This window comes from Hippocampus comes, unplaced genomic scaffold (genome assembly GCF_001891065.2).
Source record: "Hippocampus comes isolate QL1 unplaced genomic scaffold, H_comes_QL1_v1.1 scaffold14, whole genome shotgun sequence".
Taxonomy (NCBI): Eukaryota; Metazoa; Chordata; class Actinopteri; order Syngnathiformes; family Syngnathidae; genus Hippocampus; species Hippocampus comes.
This window is the reverse complement of record NW_017805839.1, coordinates 1928545-1956438: the sequence shown is the minus strand read 5'-3', so window position 1 is coordinate 1956438 and position 27894 is coordinate 1928545. Positions and strand designations below refer to the sequence as shown.

The 27894-nt window shown below is 44.2% G+C and overlaps 1 protein-coding gene across 4 annotated transcripts; it reads left to right on the top strand.

The window, feature by feature from the left end:
- The first annotated feature begins 2619 nt into the window (after positions 1 to 2619).
- On the top strand, positions 2620 to 27812 carry clstn1 (calsyntenin 1). 4 transcript variants are annotated; one of them, XM_019887994.1, is made up of 19 exons: positions 2620 to 2887; positions 13040 to 13162; positions 16091 to 16120; positions 17458 to 17653; positions 17811 to 18019; positions 18456 to 18605; positions 18833 to 19018; positions 19098 to 19346; positions 20051 to 20172; positions 20268 to 20430; positions 20648 to 20698; positions 21759 to 21916; positions 22033 to 22181; positions 22594 to 22838; positions 23815 to 23985; positions 24054 to 24199; positions 24272 to 24407; positions 24967 to 25151; positions 26647 to 27812. In XM_019887994.1, the coding sequence occupies exons 1-19, from the start codon at positions 2806 to 2808 to the stop codon at positions 26842 to 26844; spliced, it is 2949 nt and encodes a 982-aa protein (XP_019743553.1). In that variant the 5' UTR covers positions 2620 to 2805; the 3' UTR covers positions 26845 to 27812. The 4 variants fall into 4 exon arrangements, with proteins under 4 accessions (XP_019743553.1, XP_019743554.1, XP_019743555.1 ...); XM_019887995.1 differs by lacking the exon at positions 16091 to 16120; XM_019887996.1 differs by lacking the exon at positions 20648 to 20698.
- The last annotated feature ends 82 nt before the right edge of the window (positions 27813 to 27894 follow it).

Genomic DNA, 27894 nt, shown 5'->3' with positions numbered 1-27894 from the left:
CCGGCTCCGGCCTTCCTGTGTCGAGTTTGGATGTTCTCCTCGTGCCTGTGTGGGTTTTCTCCGGGTACTCCGGTTTCCTTCAGCATTCCAAAAACATGCAAAGCAGGTTAATTGAACCCTCTAAATTGTTCCTGGGTGTGACTGAGAGCGAATGGTCTAAGTGTGCCCTGTGATTGGCTGGCAACCAGTTCAGGGTGTACCCCGCCTACTGCCTGAAGACATCTGGGACAGCCCCAGCACAGGGAGTCAATAAAGTCATTTTACAATGAAAAAAAAAGTGTATTGTTCCTTTGTCCCTCTGTTAATTAGCTTTTGTAATAAATGTCGATTAAATGTAAAGTCTGAGGTTTTCTGCAAACAGCAGTTTGTGATAGCTTCACTCGTGCCCTGTGGAGGTCGTTGCTGATGTCACTAATGGTGGTTCTAGGTTTTTTTTTTATTAACAGCAGTCACAATATTCCTGACATCAGTTGCTGATATTTTCCTTAGTCTGCCGGTTGAGTATCTGTAACAAGGAACAGCTCTCTTGTTTTCATTCTGGTTGCACGTGGCAGAAATCTTTTCCTCGCTTTTCCAGTACATTTAGAGGGACGTAATTAACAATAAATTTCCAATCAAGGGCCATTGACACTTTTATATTTTCTGAGAACCATATGAAAATCATGAAAAAAAGATACATTTTTATTATTACTCTTAAAGTAAGAAGCATTTGTGGGTCTTTTCATAACAATTCCTCTGTGGTTTTATTCGATTTTAGGTTTGCGTGGCAGGATGGGACAACGACTGACAACAAATTCAAGACAATGGAAACAAGAGACATGACAAAAGTCCTAAACCCTCACAGTAGGTGTGAGGTATCTTGAAGGAAGTGGCACTTTTCTGATCCTTCCCTGATGACTCACACCTATGCCTCAAGCCCTCCTGTTGCCAGAGCCCTTTGTATCCTCACAGGAATGATAATGGCCACTCTGTCCATTCCCTCCCCTCCTCTGCATCTGCGAGGATGGGGTGAGGGGTGGAGGTTGCTTTCACTTTGTCCCAGACACTTCATGTCTTGCCAAAGTGGAAACAAACACACAATTGTCTTCTCGACTCTACCCTGATGGCCACAGTCTGTTGCTATGCACTCCTCAGTTAATTGTGGCAACACACAAATGCGTCCATTCTTGATTATTTCTCTGTGATTGCAGTCATTCAAGCTGAGGTCTAACGACTGACCTTTATGGATCAATTTTATTTCTGCAGTGTATCTTTATGTACACATTGAGCAGCTATACTATTGAGAGCATCTTTAGTATGTAAAGGATGCAACCTTTCAATAGAAGTCACATAGGGGTCATATGCCGGAATGGTTTAATCCAAAAAAGAATTACATCTTCAGTGAGTGTACCACTATAACGTCAGTGCCGCTGACGTTATAGTGGTACACTCGCTCGGTTTGTGTGCGGACAGCATGGGATCGGTTCCCACTCATTGACAGTGTATATGTGGGTGTGAATGGTTGCTTTGTCTGTATATCTGCACTGCGACCGGGTGGCGACCAGTTCAGGGTATCGTCTCCCTTTCGCCTGCAGTCAGGTGGGATCGGCTCCAGCACTCTCCGGCGACCCTGTTCAGGATAAACAGTGTTGAAAATTGAGGAATGTATATTTCAAAAGATGCATTTTCCAAGACAGGGTGATGGATGTTTCAGGATCCTGTTCAGATTAAAAAATACGACTTGAATCTTTCAGTTTCCACAAAATATCCTGTGTTATACAGTACAGTACATCAAGATGTGACACCATTTTGTGCATGTCTGTGTTATTTTCCCGTGTGCTGCATTCAAAGCGGTCTCTCTCTTCACATTAACTTGATCTCTGTGAAAGTATCTATTTGGCCTCCCGGGCCCTGAGTGACATCATAAGACATTTATTGGTCTCCTCCACCCGAGTTGGTCTCAGATTAGCGTCTCAGCCAAACCAGCCGCATGCGCTCCCACAATAACAGTTGTGACGTCACGATACAGCCACGGACTCGTGTTGCCTTCAGGTACTCCGCGTTACCTCCGAGCGACCACTCCTAAAGGGCTGGGTGCACTCCACCAATTTGTGAGTTGTGGCGCAAAAAAATCTTTAACATAGTTTAAGATTAGAAACACACAGCAACTTAGATCGACATGCAGTACTTTGTTTGTTCAATTTTGTAAACTACACTCATTTTAAAATAATATACAGGATTACAAATTATTACGGTTTTTTTTCAACATTTATGAATGAATGTGCACCAGTTGACTTTGTGTTTAAAAACTGAATTTGACTGACGCACTGTATAAAAATCGCTGTACTGTAATGTGATTGGGGAGTAGGGAATAAGTATTTGTAGTTCTACTTTAATACTTTTCCTGCCTCTTATTATTTCTCCTGATTCCATTCAGTATTGAGTACAAACAAAAAGGTAAGGATATCCAAAGAAAAAAAGAAAATGTGATATGTATTCACAAGTACGTTATTACTGTATACATAACGAGGAGAACTGTGACATGCTTATTTTTTACCTGCCAAAACAGCACAATTGCGAACGTCCCACAGATTGCAGCCGTCATTGAATGCAGCAAAATGCAAACCTGCGAGAGAAGCGGCGATTGAAGGGATTGCAGACGGCCATTTTAGAGCTACCGTCAACACCGCGTATTCATCCATTGCTCGTTTTTTCTTTTTTCCTGTAAACTAAGCCCTCCGCCCGACTGTCGAGAAAAGTGCAACGAGAAACAGAACAAGAAGGGCGTGTGTGTTCATTTTTTTCGCGGCTGAACTCGAAGTCGGGATGCGCTTCCGAAGGAATAAACTCTTGGCATCCGTCGTCCTACTGGTCCTGGTGCTGGTGTCCGCGCTGGATGCGGCTAAAGGTAACTAAGCTCGGATTTATATGGCGCAATGTTTGCTCTGTGTGGACATGTCGGATGGGGCTTTATGACAGTGGTGAGACCCACCAGGCTGGTTTCTTAGCCGGAGAAGGTTACAGCAAGGAGGGATGCTTACGGAGGAGGAACCTGTTCTGGGCTGCTCAGCTGCCCGATCGAGTCGCAGCAAGTGCAAACAGCGATGCTGGATCTAAAGCACTCCGTCACGGCCTTTCTTTCACACTAAAACACCGCTTCTGTCCCGTGTTGCGCTTTCAAACATCTGGGCTGATTTTATTTATTTATTTTCATATTTATCAAGACAACGAAACGACCCTTTTTCTGTGTTCTGTTATTCGTCTATTTTTAGCCTTTGACTGCATCGCGTCGCCTTTTAGCCGCTTTAAATAAATAATGAGATCGCTTAAAAAAACAAAAAAAAACCCTAATTTTTGTTTACCGACATTAGTACATTTGCACAAATCCTATTATTGCTCTTTAATGTAGTTTGTTGTTATTTTTCGGTTTAAACGGAACAAAAACGTTCATTTTTTTATTGTTATGATTAGCAGGCCTCGTGTTGGCTACGCATTGCAGATCCATGTGGATCGTGAACACGAGTGGGATTATTGAGGACAAAAACAATTGGTTCCGGTCGTAGTGGCGTGAGAATTCCCTAATCAAGACTGAACGTCATTCAGGGTGGAGGGGGCTTGCAGGGCTGCATGTATTTGCTGCAGGCGGTGCACCTCCCTCCCGCTGTCCCACGGCTCAGACACGATCACCCTGTTTGTGTGAAACCGTGGAAGTCAACCCACCCAGCGAGTTTGTGAATTGACTGCACATCAGCGTGTTACGGAGGTTAAAGCTTGTGATCTTCTTGAGGTGAAGAAAAGGAAAATCGATAATGTCAAACAGCAAATTATCAGTGCTGTGTTGCTTTTGGATGGTCATTTAAATCTGTCTTGAACACTATTCACTGTTTTTTTTTTTGCACTTTCTGAAACGCCTTAGAAGGCCACAATATGCCGCCAAACCCATGTTTATGTAGGAAAGTAGTATGTGTCAAGGAAGTAGGTTGAAGTGATATATCTTGACTGAGAGACGAGCTTTGTATGTTGTGGAGGAGATACTGTAAATTTAGTCTGGGTTGTTAGTGGAAGTTACAGAGTCTTCACCTCATGAGCATGTACACACACTCTTCTAGTGCATTAAAAAAATCTGAAAGCCACTTATGAAACGTTAACCAAAGTTGGTATCTGGGCACCTTTATCTTGTAAAAAAAACCCCAAAACAAAACAAAACATCATTTTTCTTTGCATTTTGTAAAGTTGTAGGTAGAGACGCCGTCTTTAAAATGATCACCATTCAAACACAAAGCGATTAGGGATGCAGCAACACCACTGTCTTCAGACGTTGTCCGAGTACAAGTACTCTACTTACATTTGTGTACTCGTTGATACCGAGTACCGATACTTGATCATGCTATTAAGTCTTGCAATTTTGATGGAAATCTGTTTTGTGTTTATCAGAGATTGTTCAAAAACACAATTTGTTTATTGAACATGTAAAAAAATACTCGAATAGACATCTAATTATTATACTTATTTACTCTGTCTTATGTCCATTTTTATGTGGAGCAGGTATAGTATATATATATATATTTTAAAACAAGTGCTCTATGAATAAAATGTAGTTGAGCTGAGATGTGTTCTGTACACTAAATCATCTTATTCCACTTGCCTGGTAAATACATATTCGGGCTGTCTGTCGAATCCTTTTAGAATTGGTTATCCCAACGACTCTTCCATTGAACAAAAACCGTTCACGATATGCTTGCAGGGTCCAAAACAACACAGTCATGTAAACAAGTCGAACATCCACCAGAACGATCCGTTAGCGGTTTCCATTATAAAACGTTTTCATGACTGTTTACCTCCATGTTACTGTTTATTTTTATTTTTTTTGCATCTGCTGACTTCTCAGAACTTATCAGCCAAAGTGAAATGTGAAATCACCATCTGGGTGAAGGCTTATGTTGTATCAGCCCAGCTTGGTGTTCAATCAGCATGCTGTTGCTCCTGAATCAGTTGCTCCAGCGAATCTCTTGCTGCAGAAGCAACACTCGGGATGACCTTTGTCACGTTCAGGTCTCGGAGAATAATGATGTGGTACTTCTTTTACCCGCCTGAAATTTTTTGTCATGAGATTGCAACAAGCACCCCCCCCCCCCCACACACACACACATCCTGTTGGAATCGGCACATTTCATCAACAGTTGCAGAACGAATCTCTCACCACCTCATGATTCAAATCAGTTATAATTGAGAGGGCGACAATTTATTTCAATGACTGCATAACGTCGCAACGTGATTCCTCACGTATCTCATCTCTTCAAAATATTTTACTTTTTTTATGTAGTGTCTGAAAGACATCGAGGTTGTCAGGAAGGATGATTCCGCATCAGAGAAATTCACCACATTTCACATAACCTGCTCGCACAACAGCATTCTTCTCTTTTTTATGTTCACCACTGCACGTTTGCACTTCCACTTTTGTTATTGCGCCACCATTACTTTATTTAATTGATTGTTGAAATATATGAAGCAACATTGTGTGTTGACTGGTTAGGATGTCCGCCTCACAGTGCAGAGGTCGTGGGTCCGATTCCGGACTTTCCTGTGTGGAGTTTGCATGTTGTCCCTGTGCCTGCGTGGGTTTTCTACGGGTACTCTGGTTTCCTCCCACATGCCAAAAACATGCACGTGAAGGAAATCGAACACTCCAAATTGTCTATGTGTGACTTGCAATTGTCTCGCAACCAGTTCAGGTTTCAGCTGGGATTGGTTTCAGCACGCCCTCGTGAGGATAAATTAGTTCAGATGATGGATGGGTGGATGGATAATACATTCAGAGTTTACCTACTGTGGTGATGAGATCTCATCTGTGTGTTCAAGTACTGCTGTGTGGAAAAGATTCCACCCTTCACTATTCCTCCCATGGTCGACTCGAAGGAGCTGTGACACACAGCACGCCAAGCATTCTCCCAGGCCACTTTAACTGGAAAAGTGCTTACATTGATCCGTTGAAGATTGTCCATCGGTCACTTGAACGGCGTTGTGCAAGATCACCAAATTAAATGGATGGTCACCTGGCTGGTTTCTCCTCACTCAAAGCAATTTCATCCATCCTTATCTGAACCATTTATCCTCATGAGGGTCAAGGGCGTGACGGAGCCTATCCCATTTGTCTTTTGGCAACACCCTAAACTGGTTGCCAGCCAATCGCAGGGGACACAGAGACGAACAACCATTCGTGCTCACAATCACACAGAGGAACAATTTAGACTAGAGCGTTCAATCAACCTGAATCAATCAACCTGTGCGGAAACACTTTGGATTTAGCACGAAAGGAGGTCGTCTTGAAAAGACAGTTGCCGAGTATAGCCATTGCAAATGGCGAGTGAAATAAAAGACGACAATTTGTCGACGCATCTCCACCTGCATCACAAGCAGCAGCAAACATGAATGAATCAACTGTGACAGCTGCCGTGCAAGGTAGTGGGACTGAGACAGACCAACAAGGTTTTGCTTTGCCTTATTTATTCAAAAACGCGATGAGAAATCTCCTCGTGCTCAAGAATGACTTGTCATTGCGTTCATGTGTTTTGTGCACAATTTTTTTACGAAAAAATTCACACACGTGTTATTTTTTCGTATTATGAAAGCCTTTTCTCTCGTTGGGGACTCAACTTTGATGGGCACATCTGGAGGCGGCGACATATTTGTAAAATTCAAATCGAAGGCAGCGTGACGAATCAGCTTTTTTTTAAACGCCGATTATGGATGGGGATATGTTGTGTTGATGTTGGTTTGAAACAGTATAGAATAGCGATAGAAGATATAATTCCAACTTCCATGATTGTGTGTTTGATAACTCAAGCAAGATTTTCTTGTCAGGCTCTAAAAAGCTGCTTCAAGGCTGTGGCTGTAGATTCTCACGTTTGTTGTTGGAGGAACGTGAGATGGCAGCAAGTAAAAATGTCAGTCATTATGAACATATCACCATTTGATTAACAAGATCCACTTTAAGTGTCAGTGGTTTCTTCCACATTAACACATTGTCAGTCAGCTAACAGAGATATGAACGCGACATTTTTTTTTTTTGCCACTCCTGGGAAAGCTTCGGTCACAAAGGCTGAGATATGACTGTATACTATCTGGAAGCACTTCAGGGTAAAAATAAAAGCAACAGCAGGTTGTTTGACGATATATTATTTCGGTAATTCAATAAAATGCCATCAAAAGAGTGATTTCAGAACAGATGGTAACCATTATCACATGTCTTGTGCCTGCTTTGCCCTGATTAACTTGACTTGGCCTCCCAAGAGAGCTCTGTTTTTACAAGATGACTGATTTTTTTTTCTTTTTCCGGATTTCTCATGGAACAAAGACCTTTTTTTGTGGGTCTGGTTTTCCCTATAGCATATTACAATGTCCCCTCTGTTCATAGGACTACGACTCAAATTCTTCAGGAATGCGTATGTATGCTAATCCCCCAGAAAGTGCCATACTTTTGGAAAGCCTTCGTGTTTGGTAAATTGACCCAGAGTTCCTCGATCATAAGACGAGTGGTGACTTTGCGCCCATTGGTGCTTTTTGCTGAATGGAGTCTGTAAACTGTCAAGAATGGGTCGCTGAGTTGCGAATATTTAAGTTTAGGTGGACACAGAAGGACTCAGAAGTTGTGCTGGTGAAGTCTGTCGTTGAGTTAAAATGCAGGACAAAGGAAAACTTTGTGAATGTATTACAAAAATGTTCACGATGCCAATCAGTATTGACTTGGAATATCTCAACTCTGACAGAAGTTAGATGTACGTATGATCGACTTAATGATGTTAATGGGAAAAAAAATGCTTTCATGTGATGCTATATCCAAATCGAGCTATTATGTGGAAACAGGCAAGAGAACATGTTACCTGGTCGGGCAGCTCGGTTACAGCCGGCCGCTCGAGACATCGCACTCCTTCACTCTCAGTGGCCCTTTTGTGCCGTTTGCACAGAGACGCGATTGAGTTGCATTCAAGGCTCTGCATCTCCCAGAGCCCCACCAAGCCTTCCCCGCCCCTCCTTAGAGGAGCTCCGCAGCCACAGCGGGTGCACCGTCTGTCGGGAGCTTGTAATTGCATGGTGGACAAACAAACGCTGATGCCTGGCAGGGGAACTGAGAGGCGCCCCTATGTAGAGATCGGAGGTCCCAGAGGTCTTGAGGTTCCAGCCTGTTTAAATCCACCTTGAACACTCGCCGCTCTGTTTTGGAGGCGGCTCGCATCAACAAGCTCAGGAGGCTGAAAGGCGAGATGGACAAATACAGACGTGTGCGCACTGTTTCAGACCGGGAGCAGATTGTTCCTTCATTTTGCCGATGCTGCAGATTTGAAGGAGCCACTTGAGCGCAAGTTGAAGCCATTTATGAATGCAAAATTGGATTTGCACGACATTTTCGCTGATTTGGCAGCAGTTTTTGTTCATTTGTATTACCTGCAGCAGCCAAAGGAGGCCCACCGGTGGTTGTTAACCTTAAAAACTGTGTCCACTGCTTCCATACTCGGGATTACACTTAAAAGAAGTTTTTCAGTTTTTGAATAGGAAAGTAATATTTTGTCTGTTTCCTGGTAACATCAAGGTCTGACTGATTTGAGTCTCCCATTTCTTTATTTACTGCAGGACTTAAAATGAAAAACACACTGGCAAAGGCATTTCGAATGGCAACTCTAAAATCTACAAATGTTTCTGTGAGTGCAAATGATCAGTTTCGGTATTCGTTTCAGTTTTCAATGATATATTTGCATTGCCATTTTCAATGTATTTCTAAGTCGGTCATTGGTGATTATTTTGTCAATTAATGGATGAGTCAGATATTTTTAAAAAAGTAACTTCCGTCCCTTTATACAGAAAAAGTAAACTAATTTGTGACTAAATTACTCATTTAATCTGTAACTTGTTGGAAAATAGGAAAAACATTTTCATTATTGTTTTCCAAAGTAAAACTAAATGCTTTAGTTTGATTCAACACAAAAATAGTCTGCTATCATGGAGGACAACAGTGAGCAACTGTGATGTCATTTTCAGTCAAGAGAAAGGGGCAAAATGGCCGCCCCCTGAGATAGCTAAAAACCGGTAGATTTTACGACTCAACTCACATTCCAGAAAAGGCAACAGAATGTCGTGTTTAGACTAGTGGAGGCGCATAGAACATATTACTGTAAAGATCATTTCGGAGTTGACTTCCCGTTTGAAGCATTGCACAGCAGTGGCAGAGGTGGCTAACATTTCACTGCCATGGTGACACAGACATGGCTATTTTTCCTACGCCATCATTACACAACATCCTCTCAGTGGGTGCCAAGCATTATCTGACAATAACTGCCTGATCATCTGCTGCAGTCATGATGCTGCAATGCGAACAGCTGCTCGAGTATTTCTCCGGCGACCCCCGGGTTAGCATGACAACCGTGTGGCAGTTGTATTTTTGGTTTGGTCTGTGGCATGAGTGAGTGTCATACAGGAGCAGGACGCGTGCAGTGTGTTCTTTGGGTGTTTGAAAGTGACTGTTGGACATGTATCCTTTTGAGTCTCAGGCTTACCACAACCAGTTGTGGCTTTAATGCTCTTTCGGGAAGTATTTGATCATAGTTATTGGCTCAAAATCTTGTCAGTTGGAGCCCAGCAACCATAAAGGGACATTGTAATTGTCCTTGTAAGCTTCCCCGTTGTGTGTAGGGGAGTGTCATCAATGACACTTTGTGATGATGTGTAGTCACCAACAATTTGTTGTTCAAGATTGGCTTTTTTGGGGGGGGGTAATATTTTGTCCTGCTCACAAAGCCTTTTAATACTAGACAAACTGTCACACAAATTGCCTGGGGGTTGATCAGTACAGATGTTGGAGTGAAAAATACAAATACAGTGAAATACAGTGAAACCTTACGTTTTTGTGTCCAACGGTTGCCATGATAAAACCTGAAACTAACTGCAGGCAATGTAAACATCAGAAGTGGGTATCGCCACTCGTGAGCTGCCGTCAGTATTTCAGGCTGTCCGAGTGTGTGGAGGACAGCAGCGCTGCAGTGACACGGCAAAGTGTGCACGGTCATTGTGTGCCTTCTCCAAAATCCTCGACTCACTCACCAGGCAGGGCGTGTGCACTCGCTGGTAGTTATTATTTTGGTAAACTGTGACAGTGGCCACCTGCATTGCTTTGATTGATTGACCTTGTCAGTAAATAAATGGACACATCTCGTTATTGGATTAAATGCCTTTCAGTTTATTTGCCATGTAACTGGATTGCATAGCTACTTAATGTGTGATGGCTCGTAAATGTTTCCAGTGTCACGGCAGCTCTGCATCTCTATCTCCTCACCTTTTGTTGTCTGGAGCCGCAAAAAATTAAAAGCCTTATAATTAGCCTTACAATGAAGGCAACACATGTATCTATATTGGCTATATTAGCCTACTATCAAAATGGCTAAGTAGGCTACAAATACACATGAGCCTTCATTATCATGAAAACATGAAATCATGAAAACCTACACAGTGGATACGACTGTACAAAGGATCTCATCTGGAACTCCTTTGATAGAAGTACCTTGCAGGCGTAGATGAATTGGTTTCTGAATTAAGTTAATTGAGGGAAAATCCATGCTGTCTCAGATTAACAACTCCTTACGACACATGGAGGATTCTGTACATCTCAAAGGCCCTATGTTAGTCTCATTCATCCTAATTCCTAAAGCCTCCCCTCAAAAACTACAACCCCATTTACAATTTGCTCATGATAATAGACAGCCAGAATAAATCTTTCTTCGAATGAAGTCTTTATTTGTACCAGTCCCCTCATTGTTGCTCTATTTTCATGCCCACCGCAAGCATAATGCACGGTCTAACTGTGTGCGTGGTTGGAATTTTCTTTCTGTTGGTATTTTTGTAAACATGCGCAGTTGGACATCGGCGCTTGCGCCATTGTGGGAGTGAACACAGCGGACTTGATTCCCGGTTAATGGAAGCGGCTCCTCTCATACCTTTTAAATGCGGAGAGGCGCATGGCCTCCATGGCAGAAGCATAAACTGACACACTGAATGCGATGCTGGAAATTGATACCTGAAAGCACATTAATAAGAACCTGCAAGATGTCTTGCATTATTTTTCTCGTTCTGTCCTGTGTTTACGTGTTTTGTTCCATCTTTACTTTTGTTATATAGTCTTGAGTTGTGCTTCATCTCAATCTTGTCCTTGTACGGAATTAACGTAATCTGGAAAAAGGCTTGCCTCGACTACAGAGCACATGTTTGATTGACTGTTATTTGACCTCTTAAGTACTGTTCTGCTTAGTACTGCAGTGGCAGCTCTTCAGGTGGCTATGCAGGTCCAGTAAAAAATGTTGTTATATTTTTGTTCATTATATTATTATATATTTTTTAAAACAAATTTAAGGATGTCTTGTGGACTGAAGTGAAGTAAATTCAACACAAAACAAGCAAACCATCATCATAAACTGTTCAAGATGTTTGCATAAGGAATGTGTCATGTACAATTCAGTGCTGGATTGAGTGAAACTCTCAACACGATTGAAAATCAACGGGCAACACGAGGCCCAAATGTGACCTAGCTAATTGTAAGTGGGACTCCACAGAGGCTAAAGCAGATTAATGTTGTCGTCTGGCCCCACAATCTGTCTAAAGACATCCACTTCCCTTCGAGTCACATTGTGCTCCGGCTTAATCAATTTCTTGGGTTCATTTTAGTTTGCACTTTATAATATTGCCTTGCCATCATCGTTGGGTGATTCCCATTATTTGAGGTGCTTGCATTATTCCAGCCTTGTGCATTTTGAAGTCCCCCACGTTTGTCTGGGAAATTTGAATATTTGTGTATTAACGGGACATTTTGTGTTGTTGCATATCTTTTGCAAATGACATGATTCGTGATGCTTTTTTGTGCATGGGAGAAAAAAGTTGTGGCTCAGCAACTCTCGAGCAAAGAGCAAAGGTGAGCTGTCAGACAGCCAAAATGAATCCACATACAAAATAGCGTTTTCATTTTGAGATCACAGAAAACCGCAATTGTGCATGATTCGAATTGACAGAGTGGAAGAAGAGCAACCTTTTCCTGATGTCAACCACACAGCTAAGATGTTGATATTGCCGATTTATTTTATGTCATGAATATTGATCGACATTTAACCAGATGAATTATAACCGAACAAAAAATTTTCAACAATACATGAGGGCCACTTGCCTATTACACGGCCATTACTTGTCGTCGTAGGAGTCACCCCTTTTTAAATCGGGCGCCTTGCAATATATTGACGGTGACCCTACAGTATTACTCAAACCTCATAAACCAGCCAAATAAATGGACAGTCATTTTATGCAAGATGAGAGTCTGTAAAGCTGGTTTATAAATAGGCCTTGCATGCACAAAGAGATTATGTAATGCTTGCAGTCTTTTTATCACCAAAATAGCATAATACCTCAACTAATAAATACTAATACATCATTGTGGTACAAAAAATAAATAAAAAATGTCCCCCTCGCTCAGAGAATCTGCCCTTCCCGCGAGACTAGGTTAGCATCGTATTGCTAGATTAGCGGCATAGTGGCGGAATCATCTGGCGTCGCTTCACATTGGATGTGATCGAGCTGCCCCCTCCCCCCCCCTTCAATGTTCTTTTAACCGACCCAAATGTGCCACTCACTGCAGCTTTTTTTTTCCCGCAGCCGCCTTGCACGCGCCGCGCTCGCTGTAAGATGGTCCAACCACTGTTCCGCACACCGAACAGCTATCATTCCTGACAAAAGTGGAATGTGATGGGCGAAAATATACAATTGGTTTTACATTTCATGTTAGGGGTTCTGAAATGAATGAGGACAAAAACCATGACATCATAAAAAGGACTCTGGTGGGTGGGGGTGGGGGGGTCGCTGTATTAAAGAAAACCCAAACTATGCACATTAACCCTTCCATGCACCCTGTAACCTGCTAACATGATAAGATGTTCACGGTAGTAACTGCTGTACCTCAAAGGGTTAATTGTGAAAAGAGGTTTTCACCGCTGATGTTTTAATAGACCCGAACGCTGTGCTTTTTCTTTCCCAGTCAATAAGCACAAGCCGTGGATCGAGACCACTTACCACGGCATTGTGACAGAGAACGATGACAAAGTGCTGCTGGACCCCCCTTTAATTGCACTGGACAAGGATGCGCCGCTACGCTACGCAGGTGAGGAGGTGGGGCTTAATGCCGATACTCTTTTGGATTGTTTTTAAGGCACGGTTTATATTGAATGAAAGTCCAATTTAATTTTAAAACGCCATGGTCTTTCCATCTGGTTTGAAAATGTGTGATCCCTGTGACGGTGAGATGGCCGGCGACCGTATCCTTCAATTCAGACCTGTTTGATATTCGGATGAAAACACCCTTTCATATTTAATGAAAAGGGTTTTGGTTTTTTTCATATATATATAATTTTTTTTAATCACATTGGGATTGATTCTGTCTGTGGGTTCAAAGCACCACAGCCCCCGCCCCCGGCAATGATTTCCCACCGTTTCACATCACATGAGATTGTTGAGATCTTTTGTCTGCTACTCGCTTCCCGCTCAGTGCTCCCGCACCGCTTGAGCCGACCCGTTTTTAATCTCAGATTACCTCGTGTGATTTAGCGTGCCAGCTACTTCCATCCACGTGCCTGTCGGGAGCTTCCCAATGTGACTTCTTACCCAAGTCAGTTGCATTGCCATGTTCTCAAGTGCGGATCTTTCCAGCAGCAAATCGGCAAACAGTTTTGCATCCGCCTTACAGTTACAATGAATGTGATGTCTAAAGATCCGAGTTACAATGCCAGGTCATGGTAAAACTCTCGGAAAAAAAATTCATGGTGAAGCAGCGGTCCTGCCGCAACTCTCGCCTCCTCTTTCTAGATGTCGAACTCTTAGTTTCTACTTTTGGGTTTGAAATGTATCTTTTGTGACAACAGTCCTTGAACCTTTTCGGACTCACCTCATATGTAAGCGGCAGCATCATGTTTTGTGTCTGTCATCTGTTGAAACGTGTCCCTTCACCAAAATTACAAGCAGGACCAAATGCCACCCAAAAACAGAGCCAAAGTCACAAATTAGTACAGCTCAACCCGTTTTAGGTTCTTTCGATGTCTTTCCTTAATCAAAAAATATCGGGTGTGACAGTTTGATTCTCAATGAATTTGTGCTGTTGTTATTCTGCTATTTTAGAAACCTGCTTTGGGACCACGGCGCATTTACACTGTTTATTATTGAGTTGATTAATGTGCACTGTCCCAATGAAATAAATAACCAAATAAACAAATTGCAGAACACATGGGAAAGATCTGAACTATTTATGTTGTACTTGGAAGCCGGGGTTTGCCTCTCCAAAACATTTGTGTGTTGACTGATTGCATCAATCGTTCACATTGGCAAACCGAATCGAATTTGAGGCCTGCACTCCTGCTCGCTGGGCCTCCCTATTTGACGTGAATAGTCGGCACGTCCATGTGAAGTATCTCCCCGTGGACAAAAGCTGGCAGCCTGGCTTCACGTGGCAGCAGGGGTGACTGGCGGTGTCGTGCCAGCCGCCTTCTAGTCAGTCCATCTGTGCCCAAAAAGTACAGTTCGCTGTCAAGGCCGTTGAAGCCCAATCACTCGCTCTCAAATCAGGAAGATAAGAGAAAATCCCATCGGAGAGCTCATCTCACGAAGCGCCAGCCCTAAAACGAGTCTGGCGTTCAGGGCGTCTTTCCATATCTGCATGATGACTTGAATTGAGGCTAATGGAGCTTGAATTGTTTACACCCAGGCCTTTGTACAGCCGGAAAAACGAGGTATTTATTCAAGAGTGAATATTTTACAATAGCAAGAGGACAGGTTTTTTTTCTTCTTTTGTAAGGCCCCGTTTGAAAAACTGTTCCTGCAACACATTTAGCAGGTGAATATACTGTACGGCGTTACATTTTTGCATCGCGGAGCGTTAGCGGTCTTTTGTGAAAGCCGATCCAGGCTGTGCTGCTGAGGAATTCATGAAGTCTTTGTGTGCTGGTCATTAGGGCTGAACACTGAGGTGGTAGTGAACACTGAGGCCCACAATTGGGACCGCATGACTGCTCCTGGTCAGCCGCTAAAAGTAACGCCCACTTGGGATTCTTTTAGTCAAGCAAAACGGTAATAAAAAGGCCAGCAGAGGTAGACAGCATAAAACCATTATTATCCTTTTTAGCGTTTTTACTGTCGAGGTTGACACTTGGGACTTGAAACTCAATTTTTCTTTTTTTTTTTTGATGGTGCAGTTTTGTACGATGAGATCCATTCATTCATTACACCTCTGTACTAATAAATGAGGCGGCTCGATGGTCCAGTGGTTAGCGCGTCAACCTCACAGTGCAGAGGTACCAGGTTCAATCCCCACTCCGGTAGAGTTTGCATGTTCTCCCAGGGCCTGTGTGGGTTTTCTCTGGGTGCTCCGGTTTCCTCCCACATTCCAAAAACATGCATGGCAGGCTGATTGAACACTCTAAAAATTGTCCCGAGGTGTGATTGTGAGCGTGGATAATTGTTCGTCTCTGTGTGCCCTGCAATTGGCTGGCAACCGGTTCAGGGTGTCCCCCGCCTACTGCCCGAAGACAGCTGGGATAGGCTCCACTACCCCCCGCGACCCTTGTGAGGAGAAAGCGATTCAGAAAATGGATGGATGGACTTAAAAATGAATAAATAATCCACACAAAAAGCTTTCTGTCCAACTCCTCTCTGACTTTTCTCTTTGGGTCAATGCCGAAATGTTTACAAGCTTTTCGTCCTAAATTCTCAAATGCTGCATCCAGTCTCACCATCAACTTCAGCTTTACAGATGCCAGACGGTGTGTGCTGTGCTAAAGGTGTTTACACATCGCGCGGGCAGATGTCGTAGCGATGTTGATTACTGCCAATTCGCCGACCTATTATCTGATGAAATACCGGCTGTCAATATGTTCTGTCACCCGACTATTTGAAAGGCTATTTTTTTTCCTTACTGAGCTAAAAGTGAGCTTTCAAACACAACAATCGCCACGCAGTAAGTTCACTCCTGTCTTCTGTTGTCTTCTGAGCTTCTAACTCTTCTTTAACTGACCTCGGTTTATCTTCTCTCCCCTCCCTGTAGAGAGTTTTGAGGTGACCCTCACCGAAGAAGGTGACCTTGGGCTCTTTCTTCTGCTTTGTGCTTATTGTTACTATTAACCCACTAACACAAAATGGCATCTGCACATTCACACAGAAACGCCACGCCCGCCTTGCTCCGTAATTGACCCATTTGGTTTTCTCGACTTTTATGTTTTTTCGGTTTTTATCCTCCTCCCCTTTACCAAAGAATAGTTCAGAGTTTTGATAGCTGGATGAAGAGTATGCTGTGGGGCTTACTCAATTAGAAATATCTGTGCATGAGGCATCCCTCGCAGTTTGCAGACCCTAACAGTTTTTTCAGCTATCACCAGGAAAACAGAAGGCTGCTTTAAAAACAGCGCTTCTTCACCAGATTGGATAGATTTTTTTTTTAATCAAAAATTCTGAACAATATTTGAGGCATAAAGTGTTTTTGTTGTGCCTGATGTTTTTTTTTCTAATTGTAAACTCTTCAAATGAAAGCTGCTGAGATTGTTAACCAATGCAAACTCTCTGCTATTGTTGCATCTTTGCCCGAGTGGATTTTTTATTTATTTTTTTAATCTCCACCACTAATATATCCCATTAGCATGGCTGCAGTTGTCATTTGATATGGATGCAAGCAAGTTGATATTTCTAACCCCAGTTCTCATCCAGTACTTTTTATTTAAATATGCAGATTTAGTCCCCTTAATTGGTTGGTAATTAATTACGGTACACAATAGTTTTGCAAAGAAAACTGTGGTTGAATGTAGGAAATGCACAGAGCAGTGTGGTGACATACCTTCATGGAATTATGACGAAATTTACGCAATCTTTGAATTTCAGTACATTGAAGGCCCCCGCCGCCCCATCCTCTTTTCTTTTTCTTTGGCTTATGTTCTGCACATTTTCCTCACGAATAGCTCGTAACCTTTATTCATCTCAAAAAGAAACAGGTCACCACTGATAGTGCTCTGTGATGTTCTAATTTTGGAGGTTTGGGTTTCTCTTAGATGAGCATACTTTTGTGAAATGCCTGAGCACATCTTTTTGGTTTCTGCCTGCATGACTGAATGCTGACAATTATTTAAAATGGCTTGGAAACAAAACACGCCGTCTTCTGTATATTATTGAATGTGTCCCACCCCCCTTCCCAACTCCCCTTCAAAATGCTCACCCAACTATAAAAGTGCTTTTGGGCTTCCTCCACAGACACCACCCACCCCTCAAACGTCAACTCCTTGGCTCCTAAAAACCTGTGGCTGATCTTTTTTTTTTTTTTTTTCTTTGCCTTAATTCATACATTTTGCTGTGAGCGATTAGATAAGAAACAACATGCATTTCACGCCGTTTTTAACGCAATCTCTTTTTTAAAATTTTGTTCAGGTGAGATTTGCGGCTTCAGGATCCATGGGCAGAATATCCCCTTCGAAGCCGTGGTCCTGGACAAATCTAGTGGCGAGGGGGTCATTCGGGCAAAAGACAAGTTAGACTGCGAACTGCAGAAGGAACACACCTTCACCATCCAAGCGTACGACTGCGGAGAGGGACCTGACGGTGCCAACATGAAGAAATCACACAAGTCAGTTTGAGTAGTTTCCATCCAGTCTGAGTTGCTTTCCCTTCTTTTGCTTATTTGCTTCATCTTCTGCCGAGTCATCTGGATCGTGAAAGCCCTCGGCCAATGACGGCACTAGTTTTGCAGCCGAAGCTTATTATGTGGAGTTTGTCTTTGTCAGGGCCACCGTCCACATCCAGGTGAACGACCTCAATGAGTACTCGCCGGTCTTCAAAGAGAAGTCCTACAAAGCCACCGTCATTGAGGGAAAGAAATACGACAGCATCTTGAAAGTGGAGGCGGTGGATGCGGACTGCTCTTTCCAGTTCAGTCAAATCTGCAACTATGAAATTGTCACGCCAGATGTGCCCTTCACCATTGACAAAGAGGGTAAGGACTCCCGCCAATGAATCTGACGGTCCCTGCCGGGATCGGAGCCATAATTTGCATCATGCTCGGCACATTGATTTTCGCAATCAATCGGGCCCGCTGGACGGGTCGTTTCGAATGCACCCCCAACTAAAGACAAAGGCAAGGAAATGTCATCCAAGCCTGGTCTGCTATTCAGGCTATGCCACCGTTTTTGTAATATCAGTCGGTATTTATTTTTCATTTCGAATTTTAGCTGTTGCACTCACAGATAAAGCGAAATGTTAAAACATTATCCCGTGCTATTTTATTTTCAATCTTTATATGATACTGTAACTACTGCTTATCAGCATCCAAGTTTCAGGAATGACTAGTTTGAGTCACGTTATCTCACCCCAGCTTTGACATTAAACAAAGAGTGACTCGAACGCCAGGCGATGTTTCTTGTTTCAATCAGGCCTCATCAAGAACACAGAGAAACTAAACTATGACCGAGAGCACATGTATAAGCTGACTGTGACCGCTTACGACTGCGGAAAGAACCGCGCCTCGGAGGACGTCTTGGTCAAGATCGGCGTCAAGCCAACTTGCAAACCCAGCTGGCAAGGTATCAACATGCTCTCCGACTTGCTAACCATCACACTGTATATGTGCGTAAAGAAAGAGTTTCACGTCAACCGCTGTTTTGTCAGAAGGCTCAGTCTGCGTTGGCCTGGAAAGGAAGTGCTTCTTTTAGCCTAACTTGTGCGGACAAGTCCAGCATCGACTGCCGCGCCTTATCATCGCTGCGTTGAAGGACACCTTTGTCACACTCCCTCGATTTCTTGCCCTCAGGCTTCAATAAGAGGATTGAATATGAGCCCGGCACGGGAAGCCTGGCTCTTTTCCCCAGCATGCACCTGGAGACCTGTGACGAGCCAATTACGTCCATCAGAGCCACAATTGAACTCGAAACCAACCATATTGGAAAGGGATGTGACCGCGACACCTACTCTGAGAAGTCTCTGCACAAGCTGTGCGGTAAGGAGCTTATTTTCGGAGTAGCGGGAGTCCACTGTAAATGATTCTCTGACTAATTGGAAAAAAAAAAAACATTTAGGAGCCAGCTCCGGTGCAGTTGAGCTTCTGCCATCACCCGGCAGCTCCGCCAACTGGACGATAGGACTACCCACCGATAACGGGCACGACAGCGACCAGGTGTTTGAGTTCAACGGCACCCAGGCCATCAAGGTTCCGGACGGCTTGGTGAGCACCAGCCTGAAGGAGCCCTTCACCATATCGGTGTGGATGAGACATGGACCCGGGGCCCATGAGAAGGAGACCATCCTCTGCAATTCTGACAAGACAGGTAACTGCGTATGAATGTTGATTGTACTTTGAAAACAGCTTCATAATCTAAATGGCTGCGAAGATCAAACCTCATCTGTAATAGGTGCCCTGTCCTCTTTCCAGTTGATTCAATGAAAATAGCCTAGACGCCATGTGAGAGGCAATATCTGTTGTCACAGTTTCTTCCATTTCGATCTCAGAAGATTGTAGTCTTTCTTGTCCTCTCATCCACGTTTCTGCACTCAGCGGGCTGGCTCGTATCTTTTCCTTCTGACCCCTGCCAAGTTCTTGCTCACCTCTCCTTTATTGTCTCTGGTTGTTTATTTGAAGCTCACACCGACCGGATCTTATTGACTAGAAAGTCTCAGAGAAATGTGTTGATGGCTCATCAACTTCCATCCCCCCATCTTATATAAGAAGGATTACATCCGTGCGGTCGCGCATCTGTACTGCCTGTGATCATGCCACCATTATTGCCCCGCCACCACCATTCGGTACAGGGTCATAAATTGAATGAGCTGTCACGGCAGAAGGTCATTTTATGTTCAACTGATTATTTGTTGATGTGAACATGCAGTTTATTCAAGACCGTTGTTGCCTTTGAATGAACACAGCTTTGTTGTTTTGCTGTGTATCAGTTTCTGTCAAAAGTAGATGAATAATGTGAATAATAATAAATGTTCCAAATTCATATGATGGTGTCCGGTCATATCCACCCTGCAGACTTGAACAGGCACCACTATTCCCTCTACGTGCACAACTGCAGGCTGATCCTTCTCCTCCGTCAAGATCCCTCGGAGGCGGAGAACTACAAACCAGCCGAGTTCCACTGGAAACTCGACCAGGTGGGCTCCTATGGCCACATTAACTCAAGATGCTTCTATTTTTATTCCCCTTCAAAATGGTATCAATGGTTTCATATGCTCCGTGTTCTCTGCAGGTGTGTGACAAAGAGTGGCATCACTATGTGCTGAATGTGGAGTTCCCCACGGTGACGCTCTTTGTGGACGGGACAACCTTTGAACCCTTCCTGGTCACGGAGGACTACCCACTGCATGCTTCCAGGATTGAGACTCAGCTCACCGTTGGTGCTTGCTGGCAAGGTAGGACGTGTAAAACTCTGTCGCACAACATGAACGTTGGAATTTTAGCAATGCAAACATTGAGATGACTCTGCGGAAAGCGTCTATTCCTATTTTATCATATAATGTTTGCAAAGTAACCTTGCAGCGTAACCACCAATGTGAACTCAATCCCACTAGAAGATCCTCAACCTTCCTCCCTGTCTCTCCCGAATCTCTTTTTCCCTGTTTTCTGCAGAACACTCGGGACATGACAATGACACTGAGACACTCTCTGAGTCTTCCTCAGGTTGCCCAAAATCTTTCCCTTCTCAGATACAATACTTCCCTGTGTCTGCCATGTCCCACCGCGCTAACTGCATCCTCATGCCACTTCGACTAGAATTATCCCCGCACATTCTAGTTGCAGACGCGTTTTTGTTTTCAAGCATGTTGCCATGATTCACTCCCGTTTAAGTATCATTTTTTTACATCATCATCCGACCAGATCAACTGTACTAGACATAGGATAAGCACAAAACGCATTGCTGAGTGCAGCCTCCTCTTTCATCGCGTGATCCTGACAGCGCAAATGGATGTTAATCCAGGTCAGATGACAGTGGAACATTCAGACACAGAGACAGTAGTTAGACACTCTGGACTACGTCACCTCATCAGGATGGATATGCCCGTCTGGAATATCCCAGTCCCTCAGGATGCATTGTTTAATGCACAGGTGTCAAAGTCAAGGCCCGGGGGCCAGATCTTCTGGCCCGCCACGTAATTTTATGTGGCCTGCGAAAGCAAAAAAAAAAAAAAAAAAAGCATGTTAAGTTTTCATGAGGGTTGCTAAAGTCTTAACCAAATTTTCAAATTGTCATATGTAATCCACAATAACAGTCGTTATTCTTGAAGTCTGATTTTAAAACTAGTTATCCATCAATTTATTCTGCGCTGTGCATGTAGTATGTGGAGGTGATTAAACATTTATATGGTTTCCCAAAATTCATAACGGCCCTCCAAGGGGAACCATAACTACAGTGTGGCCCGCGATAAAAATGAGTTTGACACCCCTGGTTTAATGTTTTGACAACTTCATCTTTAAGTTGGTTTGTTCTGTGCCATGGTAAACCAGCAGTACCGTTCGCCGGGCATTGCATGTGTATATGTATTCAATCACCCATGATTTTGTTGTCGGAACCAGACTCATTTGGGCACGCGCACTAACTTGCATGAACTTTAGACTGCCTTTGTACCTCGAGCCTGCATGCCCCGATGTTCTGGCCCGAAAAGGTGAAACGTGATGCCTAATTCTTCGCTGTCCTTGTCTCTTTGTTTCATCCTCATCAACTCTCTCACGGCGTGCATAGGCGGAAACGCACGCATGGCCCAGTTTTTTCACGGAAACCTTGCGGGGCTGATGATTCGCTCAGGCAAGCTGGAGAACAAGAAGGTTATTGACTGTTTGTACACCTGCAAGGAGGGCCTGGATGTACAGCTGCCCGAGGAGGTGGCGTCCACGGTTAAGGTGAGGAGGCCAAAGCAAACAGCGCAATCCAATTGGCTAATCTTATCGATCCCTTGCGCCTTTGTCTGGTCATGTCTGGCGTAGCTCAAATGCGATTTTGTTCACTTCTCTTCCAGGTGGAGTTTAACCCCAACCAGTCCTCCCTGACTGTCGAGGGGGATGACATTGACGCTTTTGACAAGGTCATGCAGCACATCTCTTACTTGAACTCCCGCCAGTTCCCGACGCCCGGCATCAGACACCTTCGCATCTCCACCGCCGTCAAGTAAGCAGCAGCGAGGAACCCTGCGGCCATTTTTCGACTCCTTTTCGTCATTGTTAGGAAGTGATTTTCTGGTTTGACGGGACTGCATTAATCAGGCTTTCGCAGAAGGGGATTGCTATTTGTGGCGCTACATATATGTAGCGATCACACCCTAATGAGAAATTCAATAACTTTTTGTATTTAATTTACCATCATTCTAAATGACCTCATTTGTGATTTACTCCCTAATTATTTAATGGGGGGGGGCGGGGTGGGGGGGGGGTTAAAATTAAGTTGTCCGCACTATAGAAATGTACAAACCTAAAGATCAACTATGTTCCCTTGTTGTCAAGGATCGCAGGTATTTATGAATTTGTCTCGCCCGTAACCGAAATTCACTCACAGGGAGAATAAAATGCACCGATCTCTCTAGGTGCTTTAACGAGGATTCCTGCGTGACCATGCCGGACGCTGAAGGTTACGTGATGGTGCTGCAGCCCGAGGAGCCCAAGATCAGCCTGAGCGGCATTGACCACTTTGCCCGCAGTGCTGCCGAATTTGAGAGCCAAGAAGGCGTGACGCTGTTCCCCGAGCTGCGCATTGTTAGCACCATCACCCGCGAGGTTGAGGCTGATGCGGAGTCTGAAGCCACCGAGGGAGCGGACGATGACCCCACGGGTAGGTGAAATGCACGCTGGAATTGAACATGAGCATCCCCCCCCCCCCGCTCCCTCTTTAATGTTCTTGCCCAAGATGCATCACACCCATTAAGCAGCCTAAAAGTCATATGATAGCTGAAGCGTTAGAAAACAGTGAGCACGGGGAACGCCGCTGCTCATACACGAGTACAATGACAGCGTGGCGGGAGGATTATGCCATGCAGCCGAAGGGATTGGACAGAGTGAGTGACAGAGAGGTTGTTTACTCCTTTATGGGGAGGGGCCATTGGAAGCTCACCATCTGTTAGCTTTGTCCTGTATGCGATCTGAGATCGGGAGACAATACATTTGCACAGTGGTTGAAACAGAAACCGGAGTGATGAGGACAATTGATTAAGCATCGGGCAGGCAACAAACAAGCCTCCAAGACTTCATTTAATTGTAACGTCCAAACAAATTCGACACAGAAAATAACATTTGAGGAGTGCAATTATGTGGGGTTTTATGGACATTGGTACATATTTTTTCGATTGGAAAATGACACCCTCCTTCAGTCGGACTCAGCAGCTTGATGTGTGACACAGATATCGGCAGTTTTCAAAATGAATTAAAAGCATGACAACACTGAGGCTGCACACTGGGAAAAAAAATAATGAGCCGCAAAACACGAGTTGATGTTTCTCTGTTTGAATGACCGCTGACTTAACCTGCGATTGGCTGGCGACCGGTTCAGGGTATCCCCGCTTCCTACTGCCCAAAGACAGCTGGGATAGGCTCCAGCATGCCCCGCGACCCTTGTGAGGATAAGCGATTTGAAAATGGATAGAGGGATGGATAGTTCTCGAAGCGTTCCTAGTAATCCGCGTGGTAAAATAATTTTGATTTGACTTTTTGAAGTGTTTTATTTTGACACTGCATATGCATAGGCATGATTCTTCTTGTGTTTCGGTGTCTTTCAACAAAACTAAAAAAAATCCTCGTTACTGTTCTTTCAGTCCAAGAGACGGTGGTCTCTGAGGAGATCATGCACAACCTGGACACATGCGAAATGACCGTGGTAGGAGATGAACTGGATGCAGAGCACGAGGGCCTGGAAGTAGACACGGAGCAGCTGCAGCAACGTGGCCTTGAGATGAGCTCCTCCCACCTTGGCCTCGTCATCACCGGTATGGACAGTAGCGCTCGTGTTCGGCCTTTTGAACGTCTTCATTCTCCATGCCTTCTCGTGCTCCAGGCGTGAACACCATGGCCAACTACGAGCAAGTCCTGCATCTCATCCATTATAAGAACTGGCACACCGAGGCGCTCTTCGATAGGAAATTCAAACTGGTGTGCTCTGAGCTGAACGGGCGCTACATCAGCAACGACTTCAAGGTCGAGGTAGGACTGAACTGGTTCGTTTACTCTCGTGACTACGATGCGACGCGTGTCGTTTGTGTGTCTGCTTTCCAGGTGAACGTAATTCACACAGCCAGCGCCATGGAGCCTTTCCACAGTGCCATGGTGCAGCCCAACTTCATCAACCCCGTGCATCAGGCGTCCGTGGACCTGTCTGGCCACAACCTTGTCAACGCTCACCAGTCGTCAGGTACTGCGTCATGGGCCGGCCATGTTTGTGCAACCCTCACCTAACCACCACATGGCAATCCAATCTTCGTACCGCATGCTAGCAAAGCTATTCACTGACACCCAGTGGCACCTTCCTCGGAGGAAAAAACAAAGCGTCCATTTTATTTAAGTGGACGACCCATCTGGAAATCCATGCCTTATCAAAAAAGTCTCCCCAATGTTTTATATTTTGACCTTATATTAAGTTTAGTGAGAAGCACATGGCTCCTGATGCTGCAAGTAGGACATACATGAATCAATGTTCATTTCAACCCCCTCCGCACCCCCGCACCCTCCTTTATTATTTTTATTTTTAATGACATACGTTTAGGGATTACACTTGAGTGCAGCCTGTGACATCTGTGCACCGCCTTTTATTTCCAGGTTCCAATAATCTTCCAGGCTGTCGGGCTCGCTAAGCCTGCCAATGCACGAGAGGGCCTCCACAACGTTAATAAACGCTAAGCAGGGCCGCTTCCTAACCGGAGCGGGCTTTCAAAAAAAAAAAATCCGACCGGTCTCATTGTGTGTGTTTGCAGTGGTTCCCAGCGCAGCCACCATCGTCATCGTCGTCTGCGTCAGTTTCCTGGTGTTCATGATCATTCTGGGCGTGTTCCGGATCCGGGCCGCACACCAGCGCACCATGAGGGACCAGGAGAACGGCAAGGAGAACGAGATGGACTGGGACGACTCGGCCCTCACTATCACCGTTAACCCCATGGAGGTAAAAGACAAAAATGTGGGGTGGTTGGTAGGAAGGCAGCTGTCTCCCTGCGACTGCTTGATCGTGTTGTCAGCGCCCTACTTTTTCCACTGAGCTGTCATGATTGACAGGCTGCTGGGGATGGGGAGGGGGCTTATTTATGGGATGATATCTTGATCATTTGCATAAAAGACACACACACACACAGTCAGTCAGACAGGAGCTACATACTTTCATGACATACATATTTGGAGATATTTTTTTCCAGCTCTGATACCGATTGCAATTATTAGTCACGATGAACAAAATGCGCGTTCACCTCATGGTTCGTCAGGGTTCGTTTCAGGTCGCAAATGCTCATCAAGTGCTCGTCAGTCATTCACCAAGAGTTTTTGTGGGTTTTTTTTTCTTTCTTGTCACAACGGAATTTTGAACATGTTCAAAATTCAAGAACAGTACAGGCGAACTCGCGATCATTTGTTGCCTTGAACGAAACCTGACGATAACCCAACATTCGCTACCTTTCAAAAATGGGATAGGGGCTTAACCGACATTTGGAGCCAATATGTCAAATATCGGTGCCAATAATCAGCCCAGACGATAATCGGTCTATCCCCTACAGAATTGTTTGTCTCAGTTATGCAATCTTCAGGATTTGTTCTTTCAAAATGGGATCATTTAGCACTTTTACACTGCACACTTGCCTCGGTTTTCAGGTGTGCATTTTTAGGTACAAAGTAGTACAAGGAGTCAAGGGAGACTGTGAAAACCAAATCACATTGAACACAATTTGCAGCAACAATGAAGTCTCCTGTAATTGCAGCAGTTCTTGGCACGTGGATGTTAAAATCTAGATGGAGATACACTTTTTTTTTTTTTTTTTGGAGAAGGTTGAGCTCAACATTAAAGATGACCACTGCAGTAAAAGTGGACACGATGGAAGCAGGGTTAGCTAACACCCGCATGTATTTGTTCTTTGCATTGTCCTCAAATGTAAAAATGACACAGCAATCATGCATCTGCTCGACCATTCACCACTTGTGGATTAGACAGGGTTTTGGCTTGACTTACTAACACTCCTCTCGTCATTTCAACATAGTTCCTTTGCACCCAAATAGCGCAGGACGGTACCAAAGCTCTGCTTTTGTATTAGACAGATGTCTGTGCCATCTTGTGGTGTTTTAAGGCATTTCAGAAAGAGTTAGGTACTGTATCTACAATTTGGTGCTCATCCAAATGGATTCACTGGAGGGCCTGCCCATTAGAAACAGCACGTCGTTTTGTAAGGGACATTTTTCTGAGTCTGTCATATTTTGTTTTGCCATCACCCTCGAAAAAACTGAGATTGGAGTCAGGAAGGGGTGAAGACAGTCTGGTTGTAGTTAGATTTTTGTATGCCGGCAAATGGCCTTTACATCACGCCGCCGACGACACAGCAAAGTGCTTTAAAATGGCTTGGATGTCAGCATGAGCGCAGGCTCACGCGGTTTTTACCGATGCCTGTTCATTTACGCAGACGTACGAAGACCAGCACAGCAGTGAGGAGGAGGAGGAGGAAGAGGAAGAGGAGAGCGAGGACGGCGAGGAGGAAGATGACATCACGAGCGCCGAGTCGGAGAGCAGTGAGGATGACGAGGGCGGCGAACAGGAGGACCAGCAGGGGGCCAGCAGACAGCAGCAGCTGGAATGGGACGACTCCACCCTCACTTACTAGAACGACGCACACACACACACACACATACTCACTCATATACACACACACTCACACATACACACACTCACACATCACTAATTTGCACTCACTCACTCAGATGTTCATCCTCACCACAGGAAGACAAAGAGCCGCAAAGTTACAAAAAAAAAAAAAAAAAAATTGATCGTGGTCAAGGTTTCCCTCTTGTCATCTTAGTGGCCGTACTCGGTGTTGTGTCGTCATCAGCGGCTTGTTTTACTTAATTTATTCTCTTTGCATTCACAGGAAATCTTGGCCAAAATTTCTTTTCCGGTGTGTGAGGAAGCCAACCGTGCACTTTTTAGTTTTCTCTCCCACACAAGGCTTCGGAATCATTTCTAGATTTGTTTCTGCTGCTGAAAATCCCCGCTGGTAGAGCAGTGACTTGAATTAACGCTTTTCACGACCGTTTGCTTGTTTTTCTTTGCTTTGCTTTTTAACCTTTTTAGTGCATGAAGAAGTCTTATGTGTAGAGAGATCCACTGCTTTTTAAAGATGTTTGTAAATATTAAGAAACCATGTAATTAGTCAATGTGCTTGTGAAGGCCTAAGCCACAGGGTCCAATATCTACAGATGCTTACTATTTGTGTCACGCAGGTTGTAGCATGTCGCTGAAAATGTGTACAAAAGTGTCGGCTTTCATGACCAATGTATTGGATTTTTTTTTTTTTCTTTTTACCCCCTTTGCGCTCTCCTCTGTGCGCAGAGGACACGCGCTTCTTTTTGCTTGAACACGCGTCCCTTTTATTCCCGCCTGATGGGATTTACAGGGTGCAGATGGACGACGGTTGCTAAAGTGGGCCAGCAACAGCTCTTAAGACAACCATCCTCAGTGTAATTCCCAAAGGAGCAAACCGGCTCCAGGTAAAGCTTCTTGTCACCTGTACGGCAAATTGTCTGCAGAGCAGCTGTTTTAATCTGAGCTAATATTCAAGCATTTATCTCCAAATAGTAACAATTGGGTGTTGGAACTGAATATTGGGCAACTTGACTTCACACTACAGCTTTGTTTACAGTCGCTTAACGCAATG